Source organism: Ursus americanus, chromosome 13, assembly GCF_024610735.1.
Source record: "Ursus americanus isolate L20-20 chromosome 13, mUrsAme1.1.p, whole genome shotgun sequence".
Taxonomy (NCBI): domain Eukaryota; kingdom Metazoa; phylum Chordata; class Mammalia; order Carnivora; family Ursidae; genus Ursus; species Ursus americanus.
This window is the reverse complement of record NC_142139.1, coordinates 12816903-12839810: the sequence shown is the minus strand read 5'-3', so window position 1 is coordinate 12839810 and position 22908 is coordinate 12816903. Positions and strand designations below refer to the sequence as shown.

The 22908-nt window shown below is 38.4% G+C and overlaps 1 protein-coding gene, 2 long non-coding RNA genes and 1 other non-coding gene across 9 annotated transcripts in view; 2 read left to right on the top strand and 2 right to left on the bottom strand.

Moving 5' to 3' along the window:
- Positions 1–16941, top strand: part of PRSS12 (serine protease 12) — a 135437-nt gene extending 118496 nt beyond the window's left edge. For 2 of the 3 annotated variants that reach the window (XM_045799085.2, XM_045799084.2), the window contains exons 11-13: positions 525–647; positions 12903–13183; positions 14707–16941. In XM_045799085.2, coding sequence (XP_045655041.2) covers positions 525–647; positions 12903–13183; positions 14707–15014 — 712 coding nt within the window. In that variant the 3' untranslated portion in view covers positions 15015–16941. The remainder of the gene's footprint in view (positions 1–524; positions 648–12902; positions 13184–14706) is intronic. The other variant, XM_087866421.1, reaches the window with a different exon arrangement.
- On the bottom strand, positions 14291–18318 carry LOC123793332 (uncharacterized). The gene is made up of 3 exons (XR_006779909.2): positions 17909–18318; positions 17615–17659; positions 14291–17403 (listed from the first exon to the last, which is right to left on the bottom strand). It is a non-coding gene; the product is annotated as an uncharacterized LOC123793332 (long non-coding RNA).
- LOC123793435 (small nucleolar RNA SNORA24) lies at positions 17730–17860 on the bottom strand. Its single transcript, XR_006779968.1, has one exon. It is a non-coding gene; the product is annotated as a small nucleolar RNA SNORA24 (small nucleolar RNA).
- A 66-nt stretch (positions 18319–18384) lies between the features above and the next one.
- Positions 18385–22908, top strand: part of LOC123793334 (uncharacterized) — a 500602-nt gene continuing 496078 nt past the window's right edge. For all 4 annotated transcript variants that reach the window (XR_015726465.1, XR_015726466.1, XR_006779913.2 and 1 more), the window contains exon 1: positions 18385–18707. This is a non-coding gene — a long non-coding RNA (uncharacterized LOC123793334). The remainder of the gene's footprint in view (positions 18708–22908) is intronic.

Below are 22908 nucleotides of genomic sequence, written 5' to 3'. Positions count from 1 at the left end.
CTTAGATCGCTACCCTCTGACTTATAAAATAGATATGTTGCTGAAAAGTTATGTGGCAGAAACTAATTTAACAGGAGGTCTGAAAAAAATATGTAACTATAAAATCTGTTTAATTTAGAATATATTTGTTTTGGACTTGACTCTTTTTAATGTAATTTTTTTGTTTGTTGCATTTACAAATGGAAAACCAGTACTTTACTTATTAAATACTTCTTTAGACTGCCTGGGTGAGGTGGTGGGGAGAGAAAATATGCTTCAAACAATGAAGTATAAAGAAGACTCAGCTTGATTCCATGAATGTCAGAGATAGGTGGGATGCATACAAATGCCTATAAACAAATCTTCAGTGTGCCTGCTCAGAGTGCCTGCACCATTTTCAAAGTAGGAAGGGATTTTTACATTGTAGGGTCTCTTTTATACTGCTTTTCTCCCACCTGCAAGCCTTCTGAGTCATTGTTTTAATGGAAGCTTTTCTTTGCTTTTTTTTACCTTATATGGACTTAAGTGGCTTACTTTCTTCTTAGGGGCGGTTGGCCTTGGCAAGTGTCCCTCCGGCTAAAGTCATCCCATGGAGATGGCAGGCTCCTTTGTGGGGCCACCCTCCTGAGTAGCTGCTGGGTCCTTACGGCGGCACACTGCTTCAAGAGGTATGTGTCCACCTTTCCAGACAACTCAGTTGGGCTCTTATTTGCCAGTTCTTCTAATCCCTTCCTTCTCTGTAGCATACTAGAAACTTGGGGTGACAGAGCCAGGCTACCAGTCTTCCTTATCTGTACCAATAGCACTGTGGAAGTGGGGAGGTGACAGAAGGTGCAAAGAGCCTTCAGGAAGCTACTTGCTACTGCGGTATTAAAGCAAACTATAGGGAGCAGAGAAGATGTGTTTCGGGAAAATTTGTTTTATATTTTTCCTATGTGATATCATAAGACTTCATTGTATATTTGTAATTTGTCCTATAGATTTTGTTCACTTTAACCGCCATGCGAATTTTAACTCCTATTGGAAGACAACATCACAGATTATTTATTCCCCTACTAATGGATAGTTAGGTGGTTTCCATTCTCTCACTATGAAAAAACAATGTGGTAGTAGATATCCATTCTGTGCCTCATTGGGTACATATATGTGGGAGCATTTTGCTAGTGTACGGGCACATTTCAATTTCACTTGACACTACTAATTTACTTTCTAAAGTAATTGTATCCATTTATATCTTGGCAGTGTGTAAGTCCCTCTTTACTCAAATCCCCACCTCAACGTGATACTATCAACATTTCTAATTTTTGCCAGTCTTAGACATTTTGGATTTCTTTTTAATTCCATTTCCCTGCTTAGTGTCTTCCTCTTTCATGAATTCTTTCTTTATATCCTTTGTTTATTTTTCTGTTGGATTGTCTTTTTGTAATTGATTTTAAAAATTTGTTCTGTGTACACAGTCTTTGTTGTTATGTGTTACAAATACCTTTTCTCAATTTGGGTATATCTTGTCACTTGTTTAAGATCTTTTTCTTATAAAGATATTTTAATTTTATATGTTTAAGTGTGTCAGGTTTTTAAGTTTAATAAAAGTTTTTGTATTTTATTTAAAAAATCCTTTTCTAGCCCCACATGATGAAGATATTATCTTAGTTTTTCACTAAGAAAATTTACAATTTTGCTTTTTGTGTTTAGGTTTTTAATCTGTTTACAGTTTATTTTTGCATATATGGTATGAGAAAGGAGCCTAACTTTATACTTTCATGGATAGTTAGTTTACCAGCACTTTTTATTGAGCATTATATTCTTTACCCAATTATTTATCACAACTATGTAGTATGCCAAGTTCTCATGTATCTTTTTTTTTTCTAGGATCTCTAGTAAGTTCCTCTTATCTATTTTGATATATATTTATGGAGTAATCTTCCATGTGTAAAGTGTACAGGGGATACAGATCTATATTTTACATAGCCTTTGTCATTTCTGGGATAATAATTGAGTTTGAGTGTTCATGTATATACCAGTGGGTTTAATACATTCATGTGTTACATGAACAGCACAGATAATAAAGATTATATTCATCCATTAACTTAACAAAAAATTAGTATTCCCAGGAATATGCCATGCACTAGAGATATAGTGGAGAACAAGACAGATAAGGATGGTTGCTATGATAAGAGTTTTTAATGTAGTTATAGGAACCCAGAGTAGGGAGACATTGATATTGCTGATATGATAGTATCAAAAAAAGTTTAGGACACCATTTTTTAAAAAAGATTTTATTTGTTTGAGAGAGAATGAGAGAGTGCACAGGGTTGGGAGGGCAAGGGGGGGGAAGGGGGGAGTGGGATGGGGAGGGACAAGCAGACTCCGAACTGAGTGTAGAGTCTGAGGTAGGGCCCGATCCCACGACCCTGAGAATATGACCTGAACCAAGAGTTAGACGCTTAACCACTTAACTAACTGAGCCACCCAGGCACCTCAGGGCACCATTTTTAAAGTGTGGTCTTTCTACCACAATATTAGATACATTCAGCTTGTCAAAAGTCCAGATTCCTGGGCCTCTACCCGAGATCTACTGAATCTTTGGAGCTGAGCCTCAGGAGTTGGCATTTTTATCAAGCATCTCTGATGATACTTAAGAACACTAATGGTTAAGACCCGCTTGCCTAGTGGGTAAAATAGAATATGATCTGAATGTTTAAAGAATGATGATGAGGAAGAATATACTGGAATTGACAGGATACTTATCCATGTCCTTTTCAACATATTAATCACGAAACTGAAAAAAGACACCGATGGTAAATTAATTATATTTTTGGATGCCAGAAGATTGGGAGGGACACATGTTGGAGATAGGATCCATGATGGCAAAAGATCTCGATAGGCTGATTCTAACAAGCAGTGTGGAATAAGGAAGAAGTAAAATGCTGACTTTAGTTCCAGGAAACGTGGCTTACGCGTTGCACAAGTGAAAAAGAGCTCATGAGTTTTAGAGTCCTGCAACCTTCTTACACGTCGGTGATGTAATGCAGTTGCCCACAGAGTCAATCAGTCGTGGACAGCACTGACAGAACAGGGGCAAGACAGCAGCGATGAGCCTTGCTAGTCTTACGGTGCTCAAGCTACTGTCAGAGACAAAAGCATTGTCACTATCAAACAGAGAGAACTGTGCTCAGTTCTGGGTGCCGCATCATGAAAACAATGACATGATACGCCAGGGAAGGCAAACAGACAGGGGAGATTGTGTGGAATTGAATTAGATTTGTTACCTGTTGCTTCAGATACCACAGATGTTAATGGGAGAAAAACTAATTTTCATTTTCGCATAGAGTTGTTTATTTTTTATTTCTTTAACACTAGGACTATTCCAAGATGGAGTGGGCTGTATGCGGGAGGAAGAGTAAGTTCTGTCATGAAGTGTGTTCGAGCACAGAGGTTGGATTCCTGGATTGGTAGAGGCGGAAGGTGGACAATATCTAATGTTGAGAGCATAGTGGTGAAAAACATGAGACGTATTTGAATGGTGGCAGTTATTAGTTAAGATAGTGATCTGGAGTTTTGGTAGTGGACTTACAGTAGAGAATCAGGAAAGGCCTGGAATGCCAGGATAGTGAATTTCTGTTTCAATCACTAGGTGGTGGGAAACACTAAAGGTTTTTGAGACTTGAAATGTGATCAAAGAGGAGTTTTAGGAGATCAGGCATTTGGAGATGTACAGGATAAATCTGAGGAGGTAAAGCAAAATTATTAATCCAGGGGTCCGTGAGTGAGCTTCAAATTACATGAAAAGTCTTTGCATACATGCTTCTGGGGAGTGACTCGAATTGGTCCATGTTACCAAGTGATTAAGACTCACTATGGTAGGACCTAGAGGGAGACTGATTACAAGGCTATTATAATAGAGACAGAAGGTAGAGAAGGAGAGAAGGTAGAGCTGCTGTGACCGAAATCACAGAACTTGGTACTTTGTAACAAAAGACTTGGATCTGGCCATTGAGACCAAGGTCACAGTTTTCCTTCAATTTTAACTGCTTAATTTATTCAGCCTGTTAAGAGCCTCAGTTTTCCCACCAGTAAAATGAAGGCAGTAACATTCCATGGTGAGGAACAAATGATCTGCTAAGCATCTGAAAGTATTTTATAAACTGTAAAATTCAAAACAAATGTTGGCTATTATTATGTTGGGGTTAAAAAAAGGGAATCACAGATAATTATTATCAAAAATAGGAAATTCAGGATGATTTTATTCCACTGACTACTGGAGAAGAAAGTAGGAAATTACGAGAACCTGGAGAAACCTGTCTTAGGGCTTAGAGTTTGGGCAGAGTAACTCAAGAGGTTCGGTTTTGATTATCCTCCTCTTGATTAAGATACCTTGTCTTTCAGGTCTCTGTTAAAAGTTATAGACTTCAGGGTTCAAGGCTTAAAGTTTTAAAGTAGTGAAATTACCCAAAAATTCTACTTGAGGTTGAAAACTTTGATCTGACTTTTGGGTCCCCTGGAAGGTCTTTTTCTTTTTCTTTTCTTTTTGATACATGTTTGGGTTTGTTTGTTTACATGTCATTATTCCTCCCCCGGCGTGCTCCTTCTAGATTCTTGCTTAAAGTCAGTAATCATCTCACTTCTGTTTATAAACCAAGTGTCTAGTATATTACTTGGCACAGAGGAGAGACTCCTAAATGGTTGTTGCATGATGAAAGTGGGGGCTCAGTTGCCAGATAGTGGATATATTTAAGAATGTTGGACTCTTTAGAGGATGGTGGTATTTTAAACCTAGATCAACAGATAATTCCTTCCATATGTCATTTCTGAATTTCTTCCCTTTATCTGCTGAGTATAAGATAAAGACAGTTGATTAAAAAGCAGAGGAGCAGATTATGATATGCAGCATTTTGATGTGCTGTAGATATAATGCAAGATTCTTTTAATGTGCGTAGGGAGAGAATTGTTTTGCAAATGTGTTTTATATCCATCTGACTTGGTCTGTAACCTTTACCAGATTTCATAGACTTCCTATTTTGCAATGCCTAAGGAGGCTACAGCTCACATCTTTATTGCAGTAAGCCTATTAAAAAGCTAAGGACACTTACTAGTGATTCAGAATAAGCTCCCAATTTTGTTTGTTTCTGGGTTCAGGACTTTTTTTTTTTTTTAAGATTTTATTTATTTGACAGAGAGAGACACAGCGAGAAAGGGAACACAGGCAGAGGGAGTGGGAGAAGGAGAAGCAGGCTTCCTGCTGAGCAGGAAGCCCAGTGTGGGCTCGATCCCAGGACCCTGGGATCATGACCTGAGCAGAAGGCAGGCGCTTAACGACTGACTTCAGGACTTTGGATTAAAACAGAAATCATCAGAAACTCTGAAATTTGCAAAAATCAATTTCCTTTGGAATTGCAGGGAAACTGCCCTGTAGAAGCAAGATCGTCAGGTTCTGAGAGATTATCTTCCTTTTAGATTTCTTGGGAGTCTAATTTGTTTATTTTTTATTTGTTAAAAGATATTATTTATTTATTTGAGAGAAAAAGAGAGAGAGAGTGAATGGGAGAGAGAGAGAAAGAATTGGAAGCAGACTCCATGCTGAGTGCAGAGCCCGATGTGGGGCTTGATCCCAGGACGAGATCATGACCTGAGCTGAAACCAAGAGTTGGATGCTTAACCAACTGAGCCACCCAGGCATCCTTTGGGAGTCTAATTTAAGGTCTACTGGTCGGGGACTTAAATTTCGTATTTTGAAATTAGCTCTCATGCGCTTTTTCTATTTATATCTCCACTGCTTTAACTACTGGACTTCTGTATATGCTCTATAATGGTTTCTTGTTCATCAGGCCTTCCTTGGTGCCTAATTCTTACAGTGATGATATAGGCCAGTGTTTTGAACAGCTATTTTTGAATGAGGCATGGATTGCTGTTAACCATCTGTGTTGTTTTACACTGTGGGATGACAGCTTTTTATGTTTGTTTGTTTTGCCTTTATAGTCATTCTTTTATATAATCCTCATGTCAGAATAATCTAAGAATGATGGCCTGGGAGGTTGAGATCAGAATGCAGTTCCTTCAGATCTACTATCCTGTCATATTCATTTTATATAGTCTCTTTACATGATAAGCGTACTTTATTGTAAGGCTGACAAGAGTTCCAGTAATCATATCCTAATTTGTTTGTAAATTTCACATGTGCTGTGTCCCAAACACTTTTTTATGCCAACGTAATTAGGGTAACTGAGGTAATTGGTGAATCACCATTTATAGGCCTTCTATCTCATCTTTCACATTTTTCCTAGTGTTAATGCAGTGCAGACTTTGGAATGTAATATCCTGTTGGCATTTTGAAGTGGAAACTTGGAATAAATCAAGTTTTTTTTGTAGTCCCTATGAAACTTACATAATATAAATTACTTGCTTTTGATATTTTCTACTCTAAACTATGAGTATCATGAAATGACCCTCTCTCTATTGTGGTGCAGCAAAATAATTGAAAGAAAAATTCATGAATATTACACTAATTCCTTTTAGTTGCTTATTCTGGTAACAAGCATCATTTTGGAGGGAAGAATGAATGCAAAACAAGACTCCCTTCTTTCTGTAATTCTACTGCAAATTCAATTTGATCAAGAATATAGCTTTACTTGATTTTATCTTTTAATTTATTGCCTAGAAACACTATAGCAGCTGGAAATTGTCAGAGATTGTTGCTCTGAAAATCAGAAATGTCTAAATCTTTGTAATTATAAAGATGAGCCACAGAGATTGTGGAGTCACTTTTTAAAAACACAAAGTGTCAGGTGCTTAGCATATGCTCCATTATAACCTAGTATCTAGTAGAGTCCATTAGGAACATGGTCTTTTAGTGATATACATAATACCATCAATCATGCTAAAACCATTTCCTGAACACACACACAACACACATATACTATATATATGTGCGTGTGTATACACACACACGCATACGCAAACACACACACATATGAGAGTGTGAGGTTCTATGGAGAAGATCACTTCTCTCTAAGCAACTGTAACAATTTACACAAGCAAATTCAATCACTTTTTGAGTTTCATCCAGAAAACACAAAAAAACAGATTCTAGTAGTAGCAGATGTGTACAGGTTGATGTAAAATACTTTTTGAAGAGATAAAAATGTAAAATACTTTTTGAAGACACATAAAGAATAAGACCCTGCAACATGAATTAACTCTTCTATTTTTAATTCCAGTAATTTTTTGTTCTTAAACTCCAGAATCTCAGAAGAATGGAGACATTGAATTTTACAAAACTGCTGTGTTTCAGATCCTTTCTTGCTCAAGCTTGTCTGGCAATTTCATCCAATTTTTATTTGAGGAGGAGTTGAAGGCATTTCAGCAAAACAAACAATTGGATGGTGTGTCAGCCAAACCTAAAATGTTTGTTTTAGAAGCATTTTTGAATATAAAAAGTCTGTCAAAGTAACAGAAGCTCAACTAGAGTTTTTATGTTGAAAAAAAAAAAAGATTCCTTGGTATGTCTTCTTAAGAAGTCTAGAACTATAGTAAATGTTTTCAAAGTCCACAATCATATTGGGAACCTCAGCCAAAGTGTTATCCCTGTGTATATAATCACACCCACTGAGAGAGGTGACAGTAGAAGACAAATATTTGGTTAGCTAACTAATCCAGTCTTGTGCTGGATGCTCTTCAAATTCCAAGCATGTGATTATTTCTAAGAATAATTGGAGTGAAAGGAGTGTGGGAATCACTGCTTAGGTTTAGCTGGTCCATTTCCTTAAATTAGGACAACTTTAAATGTGTAGGTACTAATAGATTCATTTTGACAAGAATGATGCTTTTTCTCTTCTTCTCAGGTAAGTATTTTATTTTTGTTTTCAGTTTAATATCAACTCCTGATTGGTGAGCATACTAAATTTGGAGTATATTCAAAACTATTGGCTGAAATCTACTTGATTTGAGAACACAGTATATGCGTGTAACGTGTATGGGTTTTGTGTTTTGATACCTTTATGTAATCTCTTATGACGCTCACTTCACCTAGTGAGATTCCAGGAGTTATCACTATACCTTTAAGTCTTTGGTGTAGTGGTTCTCAAGCTTGACTGTGAACTTGAATCACCTGTGGTCCTATATCAGCCCTATTAATTTAATATTCTCAGAGACTGTGTGACCTGGACATTTATATTTTTCAAAGTGGTACAGGTGATTCTGGTAAACAGTCCGCATTAACAAGAACATCAGATATTTAGGAGGTTTGTAAAATGTAATAGACGTGTGCCTGGGTGTCTCAGTTGAGTGTCCGATTCTTGATTTTGGCTCAGGTCATGAACTCAGGGTTGTGAGATCCAGCTCTGTGATGGGCTCTGCACTCCACACAATCTGCTTAAGATTCTCTTTCTCTCGGGGCGCCTGGGTGGCACAGCGGTTAAGCGTCTGCCTTCGGCTCAGGGCGTGATCCCGGCGTTATGGGATCGAGCTCCACATCAGGCTCCTCCGCTATGAGCCTGCTTCTTCCTCTCCCACTCCCCCTGCTTGTGTTCCCTCTCTCCCTGGCTGTCTCTATCTCTGTCAAATAAATAAATAAATAATCTTAAAAAAAAAAAAAAGATTCTCTTTCTCTCTCTTGTTTGTCCTTCCCCTGAGTGTGTGACTCTCTTGCTCTTCCTCTCTGTCAAAAAAAAAAAAAAAAAGTAGTAGAAACTTTAAGTGATGGTGTTGTAAGAACTGGTGAGAAGCTGACTCTGATTTTAGTGAAGTTAGGGATAATAGTGTATATATGTAGATGTGGGTGTCTTTGGAAAGTAGTTGTTTAACACACATTAAGACTTTCTCTGTGCCAAGCACTTTGCCTAGTGCTGAGGATACAAAAGTGAGCATGGCATGGCCCTTACACTTACGGAGACTTTAACTGGGAGGACCTGACATAACTTAGTCTTAGAAACTGTTACAAATGCTAGGACAGTGTGACTGGGAGTGTTCAAAGACAGGATTGGCCAGTTTTCAGGCAGGGCAGGAAGAGCTTCCTAGGAGGTTTTGACTTGAGACTTGGGTGATAAAATCAGTTTTTGCCATATTAGGATGGGAGGTGGGATGATACTGCAAGTAGTTTGAATAAAGACAGGTGTATGAGACACCTCATCAAGCAACTAAAATGATAGGGGCATGCAGACGAGGCTGGTATCAGGTGGGCAAGGGCCATTCTTGGATGGATTTGCATTTCATATAAGGCATTTGAACTTTATTGTGTAGATAATGGAGACCCCTTGAAGGGTATACAAAGGAGTAGTTATACTGTCAGAGATAAACCTCCCTCTTGCTGCAGTATGATGAAGGGGCTGAAACAGTTAAAATTCGAAGCAGCAAGGCTATTGGACAGACTACTGCAGGAGTCCAGGCATGAGGTGACACAGTAAGGCAAGACTGCCCAAGACTTTAACAGTGGGGTATTTTAAAACAAAATTTCCTTGTTGCAGTAATGTCTTGTTTCTTTGTTTGTTGGCTGAAGACCCACTTTTCAGATAATGTAGAATATATTTATATGGCTAGTTTAGATACAAGCATTATTTTAGCAAAGTACTACAGCTCTCTTTCAAAGAGGGGAAATATTGTTGCAATGCCTTTTTTTTAGGTGAACAGTAATATAATTATCTGAAGGGATATAAAAAGTTCACGTATGAAGGGAATATCTCATAATTCAGGCTTAAAAATTATAAGCAATGTAAGAGACTGCATTAAAAAGATATAATAAAACAGGGTGCCTAGTATATGCCAAACTGTTTCTCTAGACCATTGCTGTCTAGCAGAAATACGATGTGAGCCACAAATGTGACTTTAAGTTTTCTAGTAGCCACATTAAAAGATAAAAAATCAAACAGGTCAGGGCACCTGGGTGGCTCAGTCAGTTGAGCATCTGACTCTTGATTTTGGCTCAGGTCATGATCTTAGGGTTGTGAGACTGAGCCCCACGTCAGGCTCCACGCTCAGTGGGGAGTCTGGTTGAGAGTCTTTCCCTCTCCCCCTGCTCATGCGAGCTCTCTCTCAAATAGAAATCTTAAAAAAATCCAAACAGGTTGAATTAATTTTAATTATATATTTTATTTAACTTGGTATATCCAAAATATTATTGCAAAATGTAACATAAAAATTGGGATATTTAATACTTATCTATGAAGACAATATATTTAGTATTTTTTCATACTAAGTATTCAAAATCCATTGTATATTTTATACTTTTAGCATATTTCAGTTCAGACTAAACACATTTCTAGTACTCCAATATCCACATGTGGCTATGGGCTACAGTACTGGACAGTGGAGCTTGAGATAATTTCTTCAACTCCATTCTAAAGATATATGAAACATTTCAGCAGCACTTTCAAGGATGTATTGGCAATTTTTTTTTTTTTCCTTAAGATTTATTTCTTTGAGAGAGAGAGAGCACACGAAGCAAAGTGGGAAGGGCAGAGGGAGAGGGAGAGAGAATCTCAAGCAGACTCCACCTGGATCTCGAAGCCCCACTCAGGGCTCAGTCTCATGACCTTGAGATCACAACCGGGGCCAAAACCAAGAGTCAGACGCTTAACCGACTGGGCCACCCAGGTGTCCCTTGGCAATTATTCTTTTTAGAAAGGTGTTCAATCACTTGAGGTTTTACTTCAAAACCTGAATTCATTAATAGGCATACTGAATTTTTATAATACAGTATCAGTACACAGAAAGTAGAAGTGAGAAGTATTTAAATCTGATTTTTCTCCATGAGTATACTTTTTGCTGTTTCAGGATGTGAAATAATGGCAACCTTTACTTAAATTTTGAAGTGGAATCCACAAGAGTATATTATCTGTGAACAATGTATAAAAAGCTTTCTGAATTTTGAAGATCTGTGATGACTTAAGGTTGGAAATGGAGAATCAAGGAATCAGAAAATTATTAGTGTTAAATTATTAGTATTATTGATCAACAATCAGCAGCTGGATAAATCATCTTTGGTGCATTGTTCAGTTTTTTGAGCTAACATAGTTAAGAAAATTACATTATATATGCAAGCCCTACACAGGGGTACTTAGTGTTTGAATAACTTAGAGCTTCCAGTCATTTTACAGGAGGAAATGGGAGGTTGCATTTAAATAGGCAGTCACTAGAAAATTCCAAGTTTTGAATACTGACTTCTCTAAATTCACATTCAAGTACAGTTCTCGTATCTAGTGTAAGACTTCCAAGTTTTCATAAAAAGAATTAAGGTATGTTTTCCCATCTCACAGTCAGATGCTAGCACAAAGTAGGTGCTGAGTTGATGAAACCATAGTTGGAATTTTGGCAGATTAAAGGAATGAAGGACTGAGTTTTTGCAAAAAAGCGATTGTGGAATCCAAGCCTGGTAAAAAAGGGAAGTCATAAGCAGAGTGAGATTGTAATGAAAAAAAACTAGTGGGTTTAAAGGCTGGAAGTCTAATGGGGTTGAAGGACTGTAGATCTGTAAAACTATAAAGACAGGAGGTGAAAAGTGGGAGATGCTTGAAATCAAGACTTCAGAAATGTACAGTATTTGGTGAATACCAGGTCTGGGTCTCACAATGGGAGTAGGTGGCTGAGATGGAGAATAGGCTCACCACAGATAAGGAAGTTAGGGAGTTAAAAGGGCATGGTTTTGGAAATTAAGCCATTAAGAATGTCTCAAGTAGTGGTTAAGTAAGCGAGATGCTATATAATCTTAAGTGAGAAAGAGGAAGTAACCAGGAAGTGGGGTGGATCATGTATTCTATGTAGTTCTCAACTGTGGCCAGTTTGCACCAGAGGGGACACAGGGAAATGTCTGAAGACATTTTTGGTGGCCACAGTTGAGGGGTGTATGCATGTGCTTTACTGGCCACCTTGTGAAGAGAGGTCAAGGATGCTTCTAAACATCCTACAATGCACAGAACAGCCTCTCTCTCACAACAAAGATTTATCTGGTTCCATATGTCAGTAGTGCCAAGGCTGGGAAACTCTGGTTTAGGAGAATGGGCCACCATCAAGTTATGTTGGTTGGGAAAACAAGCTGAGAACTATCAATCCAGTAAATATTGTTTCTACTTAAATTGAATAGTTTAAGGAAAAAAGACACATTAAAAATATCCATTCATTCACTAAATCAACAAACATATGCTGCATTTCTACTTAAGGAAGGCATCACTATTGTTTGGTGTTTAGGATTCATCAGTGAACATAAAGATCCCTGTCTTTGGATGCCTTTTGTTTAAGCAGAGGGAGACTGAGAGCTATAAATATAACAGTAAATTAGATGGTCTGTTAAGTGGTGTTAAAGAAGAGAGATTAAGGATATTGAGAGTGCTGGGGAATGGAGGACAAAGGGTGGACTGCAGTTATAAATCAAGTCTCACTGGGATGATGTCTGGACAGAGATTTAAGAGATGAGAGAATATAATGAATATATGTTGCCCTGAAAATACAGTTTTGGTTTGCATTCAGTTCACAGGAAAGGGGAGTAAAGTGGGTTGTGCTAAAGTGGTCTAAGGGATACAAAGTTAGACCAGCCATGATTTCTGGCCTCAAGGAGCTTTGTGATGAACTCGCATCTTGGAAATGATAGAAAAACGAAGACAGCAAATACAAGACAGTAATTTTGCTCTATACTATTTGTTCCTGTTTTGGTCTTTTTTCATGTTGGGAAATAACAGGTTAATGATTAGCTGTTATTTTCCACTCATGCTCCACATTTGCTCCTTCTCAGAAAACAATTACATGGGAACCTGGATTAAGCAGTGAAATGAAGTGATGAAATGGGTTTGGAACACAACTGAGAGTGGTGGGATCAGAGAACTGGAAAGGGTAAATTTACAGGAAGGGATAACGATTAGGAAGAAAGGCTTGCAGTGTCTCTATTCACCTTCCCTGCTGACAGTTCTGTTTCAGCCGCTTACTAGTTCTCTGCCTCTCAGGTATGGTAACAGCACAAGGAGCTATGCTGTTCGGGTTGGGGATTATCATACTTTGGTGCCAGAAGAATTTGAAGAAGAAATTGGAGTTCAGCAGATTGTGATTCATCGGGGGTATCGACCTGACAGCAGTGACTATGACATCGCCCTGGTTCGATTAGAAGGACCAGAAGAGCAGTGTGTTAGATTTAGCAGCCATGTTTTGCCGGCCTGTTTGCCACTCCGGAGAGAGAGGCCACAGAAAACCGCCTCCAATTGTTACATAACAGGATGGGGAGACACAGGTAATGTAGATAATACAAAGAACAAATGAGACCTGGGTATGTTCTTATGTATGGTATTATCAATACTTTTGGGTGTACAATGGGTATGAAAATCTTCAGTGGGTTAAGGCTTAGGTGTTTGGAAATTCTGCCAAGTGTATGATGCATGCATGTAATTTGGATTCGTATCCTGAGGGTACTGTTGGTTACTGTTATATGTTTAGCACAAATTGACAGAGCTCAACTGCCTTATGGGGTAGAGAATCCTGTACTTTCAGTTCCAGACTAGTAAGACAGAGGAAATGGGATTTTTGATTTTTAAGACCCTACTCCAATACTTGGGCCCGACTGGCTATATCTTAAAAAGCTTTCCCATGACTCAGACATAGCTATACCAGCAAAGGGCCATGGTGTCTGATGGCCTTGTTTTTTCTGTAATGAAGGCCATTATCAAACTCAATTTTATGGAGAATCTCTAAATATAGAGGAGACAAAAGAGCCCCTTTGCTTGAAGTGGAGATCCAACCGGCTTTTTCTCCTTCATCCCACCCTCCCAAATCCCAAGCTAGAGCAAGATACTCATTTTATAGTCTTCTCAGGCAAAGTTTTCTGTATTGTGTTGCTACAGAATTAAATCAGTGTACTATCAGCTACTGCTTGTTCAGGGTGGTCCTTGAAACAGATGTAGGGTTCACCTGGATTGGGTGCCCGATTCATAAACGGCTATTGAAGAAGGGATAGGTTGACTGCTCTCCATTAAAATAAAACACTGATCATTTTTCACTCTTGAAAAGAGCATCAAGTATTTCTACATGTGATAATTTCAGTGTTTTATTTAGTAAATGTCTGTGTTCATTTTATCACACACTGCACAAAATATGGGCTTTATACTTGTATTATATCATAGCTGCAAAAAGGCATATAACTGACCAATCCTGAGATAAATCACAAAGAAAGCATTTCCTGGATGATACAATAATCAGAGTAAATGCCATCTCTCTACACCATGTGTACCTATGAGGCAAATCAAGTCTCTGAGAAGGCTTAACTATATCCATTACAATTCATGAGGGAAGGTTCATTTACTTTCCTTTAGACACATGAGTTAGCAGAAATGACAAAGTCAAGTCAATTTTATACAATGTTTTATTATGAGTTATTCCAACTGAGTAAATAGGGAGCAAGAAAAACAATGGAATTTAGATCCAAGAAAAGGCTCATGGAAAACATCAATTATACATTTTAGCCACTGAACAATGAATGGCTTGCCAGTAGAGTACACTAACCTCAAATGGTCCAACTTAGGCCTGTTTGGTATATAGTAATGTTTTGCTTCTCAATTCTTATGAAATGCCATGGTTCTATTTAGAGTAGTTCTTGCCAGTTTATGTCCTTCTATACCATTTACTTATCACTTATTTAAACTACACTGTATCACAAAAAGGCTTTTATTTTCAAGTCTATTAAATGTTCACATAACTGTTAAAAATGTTTTCTGTAAGGTCTTTAGCTGGCATCTAATTCAGATTATTTGGTCTGACTAGGACGAGCCTACTCAAGAACTCTACAACAAGCAGCCATTCCCCTACTTCCCAAGAGGTTTTGTGAAGAACGTTATAAGGGTCGGTTTACACGAAGGATGCTCTGTGCTGGAAATCTACATGAACACAAACGTGTTGACAGCTGCCAGGGAGACAGCGGAGGACCACTCATGTGTGTTCGGTCAGGAGACAGCTGGGTTGTGTATGGGGTGACTTCCTGGGGGTATGGCTGTGGAGCCAAGGATTCACCTGGTGTCTATACCAAAGTCTCAGCCTTTGTACCCTGGATAAAAAGTGTCACCAAATTATAATCCTACATGGCAACCTTAAGAGAAAATATGTTGGAAAAAATTTCAACCTCTACATCAGCACTCAGCCAGAGATGCCAACTTATGGGGATGAGAGCCTTGTTTCTGCTTTTGTGTTGTGTTTAAATTATGTACACCATTGCTGCTTGAGAAATCTGTGATGTGAACATTCTTTGTTAGATACCTCAGTGTAGTACTAATTATCCTTGATTAGCATTGTTGGAAGTCTTTATTCTCATTCCCCAGAGATTACTGTGTATCAGTTGTGCAATAAGGCTGTTTTTATTCATTGGGATTAAGAGTTTATAATTGAATCAATAATCTTTATTACACTTAAAGAGTGGTATTGTGTAATTAAGCTCCGATTTTCTTCAAAAAATTGAGAAATTTCCACCTTGAATCTCTGTAGCCTTTGACAAGTGAGGAGATCAAGGGTCAAAAAGGTGAAGAAATCCACTATAGACCTAGACTGGAATAGGATCAGTCACAATACATTCCTGAATGAAGCCTTTGTACCATGCACTATGGCAACATTCTAGTTACCTGGCAAAATTTGGAATAATACCGTATAGTAAAGAATGCCTTCAAATTGTTGGGATATATAACCTAATTTATCCACTTTATTTGCTAACATCCCTCTAGCAGTTACTTTCAGCTACTTTACATTTATAGCTTGATAAAATTTTCCCTTGGCATCATGCCATTTGTTGTACCATGACTTAGAGTGCCATCTATTGCAACTTTCTTGTAATGACTAAAACATGTAGATTTCCACTATCCTGTCCCAGCTAATAAAAATACACTATTAAAAATGCTTTCTCTGCTTATATAGTGGGGGAAAAAAAGCTCTAAAATAACTTATTTGTTTCAAGTGATTTAATTCATACACCAGCTTTGTGCTAGGCACTGCATTAAGTGGCTATGCACCTCACAATTTACAACAGGCTGGTAAGATATCCCCAGCTTTCAAATAGTCAAACAGACCCAGAGGCCGAGGTAAGACAGTGGGATCTGAACTTCAGAAGAGGTGCCCCAGTACTGTCAATGTTATTTTCTCCCTCCACTGCTATCTAAAGGCAATTTTTCCCTTTGGCTATTTCCCAACCCAGTAAGGGGACAGCTGCTTACAATGTACTCTTTCAGGACATTCCTGATAGCAATGCAAAATCTTTGCCCAAACATAAAAGGTCTGCCCCTCAGGCTAACTAAGTAATCACCACAAGACAATGATTGCTAATATCAAGAGCCCTTAGGTGGTTTAAATAGTTTTTGTATATCCAAGAAATGGATGCATAAAAACCAGTAAAGAGTTCAGTGTGAACTTTAGGATTAGGATGAGTTAAGTAATCCTCTTCAAAGACTAAATACACATTAAGGGGACTTCACTACTTTCCCTACTGCATCTACTTATGTCCTTTTTGTAAATCCTCAGCTTTGTAAAAAACTGGTGCTAACATAAAGGTGCTTTATAGTTTACTACTTTACAGGACTGCAATGCTGTATCAGGCAGAACATTAAAACTTTTCTAAAAGCTTAAGATTTTTGATAAGGAAAAACTTTTCAAGCATTTACATCTACAGAGATGACAGCTACACAGTGCACACCTGCACAAGGGCTTGAGAAAATGTGCAATACAGGAGAGACAGTTTATCTTTACTGAAAATTAGCACAGGCCACCTTTCTAATTAAACTATAGTGCAGATGTAAGCAATATTTATATTGAAATTTTAACAGACCAGAGGTCGGGACACTTTAAAGACAGATAGCTAACAGGCAGCCTACAGTTTGCTCAAACTTGAATAGAATACTTGGTTCATAATATATGCCTTTATTATAGCTAGCTTTTTCTTGTTAAACGTTAAGTGTGACTTAAAAGACACAACTGTTCAGTGCACATTTGTGTGAATAAAGTGCATAGCTGTTCACCTTGTACAGTAGCCTCAATCTTTTGTGTGGTATAAAATGACTGTGCTGTCCCTTAGGGGTACCTGGCTTTAATGTTGTTTCCCTCCAAATACTGTAATACCTTACAATACTCATTCATACTAGTTCCACACCACTCTTACCAGAAGAGGTAGCCTGTTATTATTTGTAGTAACAAATAACTTTCCACTTCTTATCATTTAGTCAGAGAACACAGATTCTCCAGATGAATCAAGCATTTTATTTAATTAACAGCAAGAAAGGAAGTGCTCCCTTATTTTCTACTTAAATGCCATAGTAAGGCAAAAATATTCAGACCTGTATTGAAAACACCACCCTGATAGTTTCCAGAACATAATTCGCCACTCAATACCTAAGCTGTTGAGATTTAAAATCACCTTTTGGCAGTGAACCGCAGGATTCTGAACAAACAGGACTTCACCCACATTACCTTGAACTTCTTGATTATCTGAAAGAGAAGAAAACCAGCTTTATAAAACTCTGTGATCTGTGTACTTACATCACAGTGCTGAGATCTTAGCAACTATTTGTTACTTTCTATTTAGTTGGCTAGTTACTCTTTCAAATTACAAAGTAACAGCAAAATGGGCCATTTTGGCCTTCCAATTCCTTAGCACTAAGGATTTCTGACTATGAAATGTGAATAAAAAGAAACCTACCTTGTCATGTTTTCTATCATCCATCGGAACAATCAGTTCAGCTTCCTGGAAACATTTTAACAATAGTTAGATGTGTGCCAAATAACCCAGCACCCTCCAGGTTTTCGAAAGTGAAGAATGTTACTTGTGCAAGTCAGAATCTGATACCAATTAAATGGTGACAGCTTTGCCAATAAACAAGAATATGCTCTTCCATGGCTAGGAAGGGAGACTGCCACAGCTGACAGGTCCCAAAGACACATGGAGATTCACTCCCAGAACGGAGTAGCATGCACAACTACAGATGCTACTCACCTTCTGGAACGGGGTAGTACGAGGATGCGGCGTTACTATTTACAGTGGCGGAGTAGATTCAAGATGGCCACTTGACACCGACAGCGGAATTCACGACCTTTGCGGGAGTCATGTGTGCCGAACCTTTGCCCGAGGGCCCCTGACCCGTGCGCGCTCGGCTTCAGACTCCGCACCCAGGGCTGCACGTGGCCGTCTCGTGACCTAATGAACACCTAAGTCCCTTCAGGTTTTCGAACCTAAAGGTTTTTAAAGCTGACGTGGACCTACTCCTACAAGACTCTTGAAACTTCTGTATTCTAACTAAGCCAAAAAGTTCTGCTCCAATTACCACCTCCACGCACAAAACACGACGGCGTACCTTAACCGTACACCCAAACCCCGACGCTTCCCGGATGTAAAAGGCCGTGCTTCCCCGCGCACGCTCTCTTATAGAGCTGGTGACGTTATTCCGGGGAAGCGCCGCGAGGGGCGGAGCCCACGCGATTTTTAACTCCGCTCTGCCTTTCCCCGCCGCTCCACGGTTCCACCCCTTCCTGATGGCCCTTCCCTCCTCTCAGAGTTTGCTCCACGTCCCCCGCCCATCCTGGGGACTGGGCTGCTCCCCAGCCCTTCGATTCTGACGCACGCGCATACGGGGGAGTGAGAAAGTTCTCGCGAGACTAGGGAATCCTGATGCTCGTGATGTCCGGCCGACTGGGAAGGTGAAAAGTTTTTGTTTCCTGTTTACTTTAGGGTACTTTTGAGGTTGCCATAGTTACCGAAACACCAAGTATATGGTTCTCCGCTTCTAAATCTTTAGGTAGGTTAATATATATGGAATTAGCTGATTTTTTGTCTGTTAACGAACTATCCGGGACTTCGGTCTTCCGCTGGAATTGCTGTTCCTGAAGCGTAGGTGGCAGTCATCTGCAGTCATTTTTTTTTCTTTTTTTTTTTGTGGTCTAATCTCTTAGGAGTATTTACACTCTTTACTGAAAGCCTCGCCGAAAGATCCTGTAAACCCAAGTTTAGAAAAGGCAAAGGACATTAGCCGGAAGAGCCTACGGGGGGACCCATTTACGTGTGTTTCTGAACATTTCCCGTATTGCAGACTGACCCACAGTGTGTTGTTCCGTATCTGACCGCAGCTGGGCTCGGTTGCCTCTTGAAAGCGGGCGCCTGGGTCTCACCTGCCTGCTGTACATTCTTCGAGGGTGCAACTAAAGAAATAATAGAGCTACCCCTTGTAAAGTGGAATTAAAAATGTTTAGGAATACTTTTAGTCCTAGACATGTGCTTATTAACTGCCGTTAAATTTATTTCCTATTTTCCGCTTGTCCTCTCATATGAAGCAAAAGGGAGGTTCGAGGCGACATTTTTACTTAGTAGTGGACATTTGGCAAGGTATGTTGCCGCAGTTGCTGTCAGGAAAAATGGTATCAAGAGGCCTGGTGAATAAAGTGCCACAGTAGAGATCTACAGAATCTTCATGAAATCCCTACATACTGTTCTGGGGGAAATAATTAGTAAGAGAAAAAATTGCTATTATGGTTAGCGTTGGAATGACAAGTTTATAGGAAATAAATTTTAACTTGAAAGAACTAAAGTTGTTTCTGAGGCTCACCTCTCACCCTTTTTCTTACTTCATCTTACTCCATCTCACTAATGAACGGAAAATACTATTCAATAACAAAGTTTAAATACCAAATCACAGTGGAGAGTTTTGCCAAATTAGATTTCATTTAGAATCCCTAACCATCTGTATTACTTTGCATAGGCTGTCCTAACATAATGGCACAGATTGGGTGACTTAAGCAACAGAAATTTATTTTCTCACAATTCTGGAGACTTAAAACTCTGATATTAATCTGTTCACAGGTTTGTTTTTACACCTTCTGTCGCCTGTAGATGGCTCTCTTCTCCCTATATCTTCACATCCTTTACCCTCTGTAGCTTCTGTATCCCAATCTCTTCCTAAAAGGACACAGTCATTTTGGATTAGGGCCTATGCTAATGACCTCATTTAACCTTAATTTCCACTTTAAAGATCTTGTCTCCAAATACTGTCATATTCTGAGGTATTGGCGGTTAGGACTTCAACATGGGGAAGCATATATCTTTTTGAATTAGTGTTTTGGTTTTCTTCAGATAAATACCCAAAAGTGGAATTGCTGGATCATATGTAATTCTATTTTTAAATTTTGGAGGAGCCTCCATACTGTTTTCCAAGTGGCTGGATGAATTTACATTCTCATCAGCGGTGCACAAGGGTTTTCTTTTCTCCATGTCCTTGCTAACACTTGTTATTTCTTTTTCTTCTTCTTCTTCTTTTTTTTTTTTGATATTAGCCATTCTGACTGGGGTGAGATAATACCTCATTGTGATTTCGATTTGCATTTACCTGATTATTAGTGATGTTGACAATCTTTTCTTGTGTCTGTTGGCCATCTTTATATCTTCATTGGAAAAATGTCTAGGGGCACCTGGGTGGCTCAGTTAGTTAAGCGTCTGCCCTCGGTTCAGGTCATGATTTCAGGGTCTTGGGATCCACTGAGCCCTACATCGGGCTCCCTGCTGAGCACAGAGTCTGCTTCTCCCTCTCCCTGTGCTGCTCCCCCTGCATGTACTCTCTCCCTTGCGCACGCGCTTTCTCTCTCAAGTGAATAAACAATCTAAAAAAAAAAAAAAAAAAAGATGTTCACATCCCCTGCCTGTTTTTTAATTGGATTGTTTAGTGTTTTACTATTGAGTTGTATATGTTTTTGTATTTTGGGTATTAACCCCTTATTAGGTATATGATTTACAAATAGTTTCTCCCATTTGGTAGGTTGACTTTTCATTTTGTTGAAAATTTCCTTTGCTATGAAGAAGCTTTTTAGTTTCATGTAGTCCCACTTGCTTATTTTTAGAACTAGATCCAGGGAATCATCACCAAGATCAATGTCAAGGATCCTATCTCCTATGTTTTTCTCTAGGAATTTTATGGTTTCAGGCTTCCATTCAAGTCTTCAATCCATTTTGAGTTCATTTGTGTGTGGTGTAAGACAGTAGTTCAGTTTCTTTCTTTTGCATGTGACTGTCAAGTTTTCATAGCACTATTTATTGAAGAGACTGTCCTTTCCCATTGTATATTCTTGGCTCTTTTGTTGTAAATTAATTGACCATATATGTATGGATTTATTTCTGAGCTGTCTGTTCTGTTCCATTGATCAATGTGTCTGTTTTGTTTATTTTTTTTTAAAGATTTATTTATTTATGTTAGAGGGGGAGGAGCAGAGGGAGAGAGAGAATCTCAAGCAGACTCCCTGCTGAGCATGGGGCCTGATGCCAGGCTAGATCGCACAACCCTGAGATCATGAAATACCTGAGCTGAAATCAAGAGTTGGATGCTTAACCAACTGAGCCACCCAGATGCCCCTCAGTGTATCTGTTTCTATGTCAATATCTTACTGTTTTAATTACTATAGCTTTGTAATATAGTTAGCAACCATGGAGCACGATGTCTTCAGCTTTGTCCTTGTTTCTCAAGATTGCTTTGGCTTGCAAATTTTAGCACTGTTTGCTTTATTTCTGTGAAAAATGCCATTGGAATTTTGACAGGGATTGTATTGAATCTGTGGATTGCTTTGCATAGTATGGACATTCAAACAATATTCTCCAATCAATGAGTGCAGAATATCTTTCTATTTACTTGTGTCATTTTAAATTTCTTTCATTAGTATTCAATATACAGGTTTTTCATTAGTATTCAGTATACAGGTTTTTCACCTTCATGAAATTTATTTCTAAGTATTTTATTCTTCTTGATGCAATTGTAAATGGAATTGTTTTCTTAATTTCTCTTAGTGATAGTTCATAATTAATGTATAGAACTACACTTGATTTTTATATAGTGATCTTGTATCCTGCAACTTTACTGAATTTATTTCTTCTAACAGTTTTTTTTTTTTTTGGGGGGGGTGGAGTCATTGGGTTTTCTATATGTAATATCATGTCATCTGTAATTAGTGACAGTTTTACTTTTTCCTTTCCAATTTGAATGCCTTTCATTTTTCTTACCTAATTGCTCTGGCTAGGACTTCCAATACTATGTTGAATAAAAGTGGTGAGAGTGAGCATCCTTTCTTGTTCCCGATCTTAGAGGAAGAGCTTTTATCTTTTCACCATTGAATATCATATTAGCTGAGGGCTTGTCGTATATGGCCTTTGCTATGTTGACATTAAGTTCCTTCTATACCTACTTCCCACTTTGTTCAGTTTTTAATCATAAAAGATGTTGAATTTTCATGTGTCAAAATACTATTCAGTTTTGAATGCTTTGCTTGAATATCACTTGTTCTTTGAAACTTTTCATTGTTTGAACTGAATATGATTCCCTTTTTTTGACACACTATAGTACTTGGGTTTTTCTTGTGGTATCTTTATTATATTATAAACTCCTTGTAAAGGACTGTGTCTAACTCTTATCTGAAGTGCCTATCAGAGTGATTCATATTAAATAAGCATGAAAATGCATTATTGAATTCTTTGAGGCAATGAATATATGTTTTAAGGAACTGAGAAAGTTTTATATTTATTTTAAAAAGCTATTTTTCACCAGGAGGTGGAGTTTGATCCCCCTTCCCTCCCCCAGCACCAAATTGAGTATGGACTGTACTTAGAGACTTGCTTTCAAAGGGTAGGGTAAGGCAAGAAGGGGAAAGTATAACTGTACATTGGAAAAATATAGCAAACACTACCTAGACCAGGTGATCAATAGTAACATGAGTGAGAAGTCATAATGATAGTGTATACCTTGATAAGATGTGATGAAAACATTACACCTCCTTTGCAATATTCTTCCCCAAAGCCCTAACCCTGGTCAAACCATGAGAAAAAAATATCAAAGAAAATCAAATTGATGAACAGTCTTCAAGCTACCTAACCAGTACTCAAAATTGTCGTGGTCTTAAAAAACAAGAAAAGTCTTTGAAACTGTCGCACCAGAGGAGATGACACATAATGCCTAAACGTAATGTGGT